General features: G+C 36.1%; 1 protein-coding gene across 1 annotated transcript; it reads right to left on the bottom strand.

Annotated features, from left to right (window-relative positions):
* Positions 1-6,758: 6,758 nt before the first annotated feature.
* LOC127120641 (uncharacterized) lies at positions 6,759-8,062 on the bottom strand. The gene has a single exon (XM_051051146.1). It carries the CDS (start codon positions 7,840-7,842, stop codon positions 6,922-6,924), a length of 921 nt encoding a protein of 306 aa, XP_050907103.1. The 5' UTR covers positions 7,843-8,062; the 3' UTR covers positions 6,759-6,921.
* Positions 8,063-8,359: the final 297 nt, after the last annotated feature.

Here is an 8,359-nt window from a genome sequence, read left to right as displayed (position 1 = left end):
TTGCTTTGAGAGATAAAGATAGTATCGTCCATTTGTTTGACTTGAAGACCCATAAAGTAAGTAAATTCACCAACAAGACTCATCTCAAATTCAGATTGTATCTGCCTGACAAAATGTTAGACCATCTGATTTGACATCCCTCCAAAGACAATGTCATCAACATATACTTGAGTTATCATGGGTTTACCATGCTTTTCTTTAAAGAATAAGGTCTTGTATATTCCTCCTTTCCTCTAACCACTATTGACAAGGAACTCAGTTAGCCTTTCATACCAGACCCTCAGTGCTTGCTTCAATCCATATAGCCTTTCAATCCTCTTTCCTCTTAGTTTATAAACATGATCTGCAAAGTTAGGATCTATGAACCCCTTGGGTTGTTCAACATACACTTCTTCATTCAAGTGCCCATTTAAGAAGGAACTTTTCACATCCATCTGAAATAGCTTAAATTTAAGCAAATAAGCTACTCCTAAAAGCAATCTAATGGACTCAAGACGAGTAACATGAGAAAAAGCCTCATTAAATTCATCCCCTTCAATTTGAGTGTATCCTTGTGCAGCAAGTCTAGCCTTGTTTCTGGTCACAATTCCTTTTTCATCAGATTTGTTCTTATAGATCCATTTTGTCCCAATAACATTCATCCCTTTAGGCCTAGGAACGAGATCCCATACTTCGTTCCTATAAACTGCCCTGGCTCTAATTGCATAGCATTTATCCAGAATTCATCAGTCAAGGCTTCCTTCACATTTTTAGGTTCAAACTTTGAGATAAAGCAAACATTTGATATCACATCTCTGGATCTAGTGGTGATCCTTTCATTAAGATTTCCAATAATAAGTTCATTTGGATAATCTTTCTGAATTCTAATAGAGGGACCTTTGTTGGCTTAATGGTTTTCTAGTTCAGTACCTACTGGTTCTCCATTTGAATCAATGACTTCCTCATTTTCAGAGGTATCAGTCTGCTGAGATGGTGTTCTAACATCTCCTTCGACTTCAATTTCTTTCTCCGAGATTGTATTATCCACTACAACATTAATGGATTTCGTCATGACTTTGGTTATGGAATTAAAAACTCTATAGGCTCTGTTGTTTGTAGAGTAGCCCATAAATATTCCTTCATCACTCTTGGGATCCATCTTTCTTCTTTGTTCATGATCGGCCAAAATGTAACATTTACTACCAAACACATGAAAGTATTTGACAGTAGGCTTCCTCCCTTTCCATAATTCATAGAGAGTAGCTGAAGTACCAGTTCTCAGAGTGACAATATTATGAATATAGCAAGCAGTATTCATTGCTTCATCCCAAAAATGGTAGGGTAGATGCTTAGCATGAAGCATGACTCTAGATGATTCTTGTAGAGTCTTATTCTTGCACTTAACAACTCCATTTTGTTAAGGGGTGGTGGGAGAAGAGAACTCATGGACAATACCTTCAAAGGAGAAAAATTCATCAAATTTTCTATTTTTAAATTCCTTGCCATGGTCACTTCTAATCTTGACAATTCCAATTTTCTTCTCTCTTTGAAGCCTTTGACATAAATCTTTGAAGACCTCAAAGACATCTGATTTTTCCTTGATGAAGTTCACCCAAGTGAATATTGAAAAATCATCAACAACAACATAGGAATACCTTTTCCCACCAAGGCTCTCGACCTGCATGGGCCCCATTAAGTCCATATGAAGAAGTTTCAGAACCTTTGAAGTGATCTGATGTTGCAAGTTTGGATGTGACATCTTGGTTTGCTTCCCAATTTAACACTCACCACAAATTTTACCTTCTGCAATCTTGAGCTTAGGAATACCTATGATGACTTCTTTAGACACAATCTTTTTCATGCCTTCCATACGTAGATGTCCAAGTTTTTGGTGCCACAGATTGACTTCATCTTCTTTGGACAACAAACATGTGGAAGAGCTATTAGTTTCTTGAGATGTCCATAAGTAACAATTGTCCTTGGACCTAACTCCCCTAATCAGAACTTCATTCTTCTCATTAGTGACCAAACACTCAGATCTAGTGAAATTAACTTTAAGACCTTGGCCACATAACTAACTGATACTAATTAGATTACCAGTCAGACCTTGGGAGTCTTGTACAAGCTAGTCTTCCAACTTTCTTTAATTTCACCTCTATCCCCACCACCAAAAGTGACATAACCTGTGGAGTAGGACTAGATGTCCACCAAGGTCTTCTTGACACGTGTCATATGTCTAGAACATCCACTATCAAAGTACTAGTCTTCTCTTGTTGAAGCTCTAAGAGAAGTGTGAGCTACGAGACTAGTGATAACAGGCTTGGGTATCCACTCCTTTCTAGTTTTAGTTATCGCTTGATTACCCCAGGGTTGTGTTAGATGCCTTGGATAGCCATACAGTTTGAAGCAGAAAGGCTTTTTATGACCAAATTTTCCAAAGTGATGACATCTCCAGCATAATAGCTTGCCTTCAGTTTAAGTATTTTGATGTTTGACACAATGTTGAGTTAGATGATTAGACGTTACAGGCTCGGGCTCCCTTTTAGGAAGAACAAAGCTTGTCATAGGGATTTCTCCTTGTTTGTCTAGAGATTGATAATTAAATCCTATACCCCTCAGATCTCCAGCCACTTTCCCAACTTACAGAACTTCATCTAATATATTTGAACCCATGTTCAACATTCTTACAGACTTTGTCATGTTATCAAGTTTTGAAGTCAAAAACATCACCTCATCTTGAAAACTGGAGATGGTAGATAAATATTTTTCTTTTTCAGCCTACAACTGTGATATAATTTTCTTCTATTTTTATCCCATCGGACAAACTTCTTCACTTCTGATGCACAATTCTCTGTAGAAGGAAGCCAGATCCTCATTGGACACTTCTTCATCACATGAATCTTCATCAGATTCATATCTTCTAGTTAAATCGGTTACATGTTTTGCAACTTCATCCCCAGTTTCACTTTTAGAGTTATCATCATCATACCAAGAAACAAACAACCTCTTTTTTTGTTTCTTGAGATATGTATGGCATTCTGCTCTAATGTGTCCAAATCCTTCACACTCATGATACTGAATGCCTTTACCTTGATTGGATCTCTCTTTTGTTCTTGTTCTTTTTTGAAAGTCATTATTATTCCTAATGTCAAATGGGATATTCTTGACATTTGGTATTGACTTCCTGTCTATTCTCTTCATAATCTTGTTGAATTGTATTCCAAGAAATACAATAACATTAGTCATTCCTTCATCAGTATCCAAGTCATCTTGGTCCTCTTCATCTTCAGTGTTAGATACAAAAGTTATGTTCTTGTTCTTCTTTTCAGATTTGTCACTAATACCCAATTCAAAAGTTTAGAGTGACCCAACAAGTTCATCAACTCTCATGTTGTTGATGTCTTGGGCTTCTTCAATGGTTGTGACCTTCATGTAAAATTTCTTAGGTAGGGACCTGGGAATTTTTCTAACCAGTTTTTCTTCTGACATCTTTTCTCCCAAGGCACTATATGAATTTTCTATTTCAAGAATATTCATGTGAAAATCATGAATACTCTCATCATCTTTCATCTTTAGATTCTCAAATATGGTAGTGAGGAGCTGAAGTATGAACATCTTCACTTTAGATGTGCCTTCATGAGTAGTTCTGAGGATTTTCCATGCATCTTTGGCCACAGTACATGTGTTTATTAACCTAAATATGTTTTTTTTAATCCATTGAATAGAGCATTCAAAAATTTGGAGTTTCCAAGAGCCAGTTTATCTTCTTCCTTAGATCAATCCTCTTCAGGCTTCAGGTCAGTAGTAGCCTTCCCATCTTTGTCATTCATGGTAGGATGTTGACAACCCTTGATGATAATTTTCCAGGTCTTGATATTCTTAGATTTTAGGAATGTCACCATCTGTGTCTTCCAATAGTCATAGTTGAAGCCATCTAAGATGGGAGGTCTGTTAATAAATCATCCTTCCTTGTCCATGGTACCAGAAAGTATCTTCCCCGGATCTCACCCAGAAATTGAGTAGGATGCCTGCTCTAATACCAATTAAAATTATGGTATGCAAATCCCAGATATCGTACACGATGTCACAACACCAGGGTCAGCACATTGTCACACCACAAACAATATCAAGATTTAAGTAAGTAGTACTTAAGTAAATAACACAAATAGTTGTTAACTCAGTTTAGTGTAACGTCACCTACATCTAGGGGCTACCAAGCCAGGAAGGAAATCCACTATCACATAATTAGTTCAAAGTTCTAAACAACATCAGGTTTTATAAACTTCTCACCTAATCTGTACCCGTGGAAGTTTCTATCTAAGACTTTCCTAGATATGATACCCCTCTCACTTCCCTTCGATCACACAACAATGACAACAACTAATATCAGAAAACATAATCCACTCTTGCTTAAAATCTCATGAGGTATTGACAATTAAACTCAAAAAAACAAGTCCAATTCAAGTATCAAAGAGATACTCGAATGACTCACAAAAAGCAAAGACAACTAAACCCTAACACAGACAATATTCAGCGTTGTTTCAATGCCTTCTTAGGTTTAGAAATGATCTTTAAATAGCCTTAGACAGACATGGGTTTCGGGCTTGATAAATAGCAGATCCAGGGACTCTGCACAATCTTCTGCATATTTGATTCCATTCATATCAGATGTTTCCTAAAATGTTTTGACATCTTTACTTCGAAAACAAGTCAAAGCAAAACAACCTTTTGCTTTTAGAACACACGTTTACTTCTCATGAAGTAAATCTTCAGAGGATCTTCAGATATCTTATAACATAAACAAATCTTTCAAGAAACTGAAACAGGTCACACTCCGATGTTGAACCAATATGTCAGGACATTTTGTCCAACATCTTGCTTGAATACATGTTTTTCCAAAATTCAACCAATCATTGTACACCAAACTTAACAAATGTCATCTGACTGGAGTCAAGAGAGTGTTGAGATACATCAAAGGTACGATTGATCATGGTGTGTTGATACCAAGACAGAAAACCATCACAGATGCGAAAGTATATGGCTACACTGATTCAAATTTCAATGGAGATCAAGACGAGAAGAAGAATATTACATACTACATATTCATGATCGAATGCGCTCCAATCTCATGGAACTCGAGGAAGTAAAGCATTGTGGCTTTGTTATCTTATGAAGTTAAGTGTGTGGCTGCATCATATTCAGCATGTCAAGCAACATGTATATAGATGTTACTCGAAGAGCTCAAGATAATGGAACCTAGGAAAATGAAGTTGTTTCTCGACAACAAGTCAACTATCGACCTGGAGAATCATCCAATGTGTCATGATCGAAGTAAACACATAGAGAGGAGGTAACATTTTTTGATGGATCAAGTTAACAAAGAAAAGTTTGAACTTGAGCATTGCAAGACAGAATGGCAAGTAATCACCAAACCCTTGAAGAAAGTCAAGTTCGACGAGTTGAAGAGAAGCATCGGAATGAGAAGTCTCAAGAACATGAATTAGAAGTGTGTTAGAATTTGTAATTCGATGTTTTGACGAAAGCTAGCATTCGATTATGTCGAAGTAGTTAGTCAAGGTGTAAGAGTTAGTTGTATTTGACTGAGTCGAATACAACATATAGTTGTTATGTCGAAATGTAACTTGTAATTTTATACTTTGCATTGTGTATGTTTTGAGCTTGAGTTGAGTCGATTTGTATAATTTTGAGTTTGGGCTTTAATTGCATATATAAAAGGATTGTATGATGTAAATCCTAACAACTCCACTCAATAATATTTCTCCTTACAATTCAATTTCTATTTTTTTTTCTCTCTTCTTATTCTTCTTCTCTCATCTTTCTTAAAAATTCTATGTTCCAAGAGCGCGATTAGTTCTTCAAAAGTACTTGTTAACCTTGTAAACAAGTGTGCAACGCCCTTGGCTGATGGTTCCATCATACGCCCCCTTCTTCAATTCGTGAAGCTACAAATATAGAACATGGCCATAAACCTTAATTATTGAGTTTTAAAATACTTTTGACTAAGTTTAAATTCTTGACTACCACACTAAACTATAATAGATTGGGGAAAAAATTGTGTTGGCTCTTGAACGATTATGTTTGTGTTCGCTTGATTATCCCTCATCTTAGAAATCATCAACTATCTTAAAATGATCTATTTATCGATTGCGACATTTTTAGAGTCTAAACACTAATATATGCTCTGTATGAGAAGAAGAAGAAAAAAAAGGCTCTTAGCATGTAAACTTAACGCTAAAACTTTTTAAGTTAGTCGATGGCTGATATATGCTAGCTGATTAAATCTATAGCTTTTGAATTAATTTTTTTCAATTAAAATAATAGAAATAAAATTGCTATAAATTATTTAAAATATAACTTATTTAAATTAAGTTATTAAAAAGTTACTATGAATCAATAAAAGTAAACTATAAAGTCTTAAACATATTTGAAAAAATATAAATTATAACACATACATTATCAACTTAAATAAAGTCTTATCAAATAGAACGATGTCTAAATAAAGTTTAATTTATAAATGTCTAAATATGAGAAACAAGCATCACGAAACCTAGGACGTTCCAAACTAGTTATAAAAAAAGTACTTTCTCCAATTTTTTATTATAAGTAATAATTTATTTTAATATTTAATAAATAATACATATATCTAGCGAATACATAAAAAATGTAGAATTTTGATTATAATAAAGAATGAAATGAGTATATAAAAAAGTTGAAGAATTTAAAATGAAAACATTCTGGTGAAAAGAAGATGGAAAGTGTTGAAATGGAAAGAACCTGTTTTGAAACACCTCATCTCAACAATCAAATAAGTACATCCCAAACAAAAATAAACAAGGAAAAAAGTATTTTCCTAAAAAAACTAAAACTACTAAAATCAAATATTAAAATTCAAAAGTAAGAACAGTAAACAAGATTTTTTTTTTACAATTTATAAATAATAAGAAAACAAGGTAATACAGCACGTGAGTCAAAAACTAATAACTCGCCATTGTCCCCACTCACCGAGTCGAACCCAACTCGTCCATCCAACAACGAGTCCATAAACCCGACTTGCTTCGAAACCCGACCCGCTATAACCCGACAAACCAGCATAGCCCTTCTTCCCCTACCACAACCAGAGCTCTCATGCGCCCCACTGCTGCCAGAAAATGTGCAGATCGCCGTACCTTTCCCACCTGGAAACAACCCCACACTAGCTCCACCATAGGGACCACCGCTAGAAGTGGGTCCCAAACAATGAAACCTCATCACTTCATTCCCATCCGCAACACACCGCGCATTCTCCTCATGATTATCCTCCGAATCCGTGTTAACCGAACCGGACCGGGTTTTCACCGCTTCACGATACTCCTCGAACCGCGAAACCGTTCGCGAACCGTTGTGAACCTTAAAAATCATCTCAACCTGACCCGAAAACGGCTTCGGTCCCCAGCTTGTATGAAAGATTATCTCCACCACGTTGCGTGAAGGATGTCCTTCTGTAAGCTCTGTGAGAGACGATAACCGCGGGTCCGGCACCGGATGGTGGCGGTTGGTGGTGGTTGTTGTGGTTGCGGTTGCGGTTGCGTTTGCGTTTGTGCTACGTGAACGGTTCATGGTGGATTCGAAATCGGGTTTGGTGGAAGGTGTTGGATATCTTGAACTATGATGTTTTTGAAGCGGTTTTTTGGGATTGGGTTTTTGTTTGGGTTTTTGTTTTGCTGTTTCAACCACAACATCTTTGATGTTTTGAACACTCATTTTACAACTTGTATTGTGTATTCTGTTTTTTGTGTTTGGATTGTAAACATCTTCAAAAGCTTTAGATTTGCAATGCAATGATTTGACCCAACCACCAGCCATGAGAAAAGAATAAGAACAAAGAAAAAAAACAAGAGCTTAGGATTATTTTTAAGAAAGAGAAGAACTTTTTTGGGGAGGTTGAGGATTTGTTTGTAGTGACAAATGGGGTTTCAGTTTCATAATGCTGCGCTGTTGTGAAAGTCGTACGACAGAGAAGAATGAATGAGAGGAGAAAGAGGAGAGAAGAAGTGGAAGCGACATGGCGCCATAATAAATGGATTTTACTACCGTATGGCTATGGCGAAAATACATTTATACCCTTTTGATGATTTTGGAATTACACATGTGAATGTGGTTTGTGTCTGTTCTAGTATAAGCCCTCGTGAAAGAACAAAGTCCATAAATGTTGAAAACAAAAAATCTTGATCAAACCGTTGAAATTTGCTTGATTGATTTTGAATCGGGTGCACAAGATAACAATTTCATGGGGTCATTTTCTCTGTAGGGTTGGTTTTTTTACCTTAGACTTATGCACTCATTACTTTAACAGGGTCATTAATTAAACACTACACAAGGT

Source organism: Lathyrus oleraceus, chromosome 2 (assembly GCF_024323335.1).
Source record: "Lathyrus oleraceus cultivar Zhongwan6 chromosome 2, CAAS_Psat_ZW6_1.0, whole genome shotgun sequence".
NCBI lineage: Eukaryota > Viridiplantae > Streptophyta > Magnoliopsida > Fabales > Fabaceae > Lathyrus > Lathyrus oleraceus.
The sequence above is the reverse complement of the archived record's forward strand: the minus strand, read 5'-3'. Positions and strand labels throughout refer to the sequence as shown.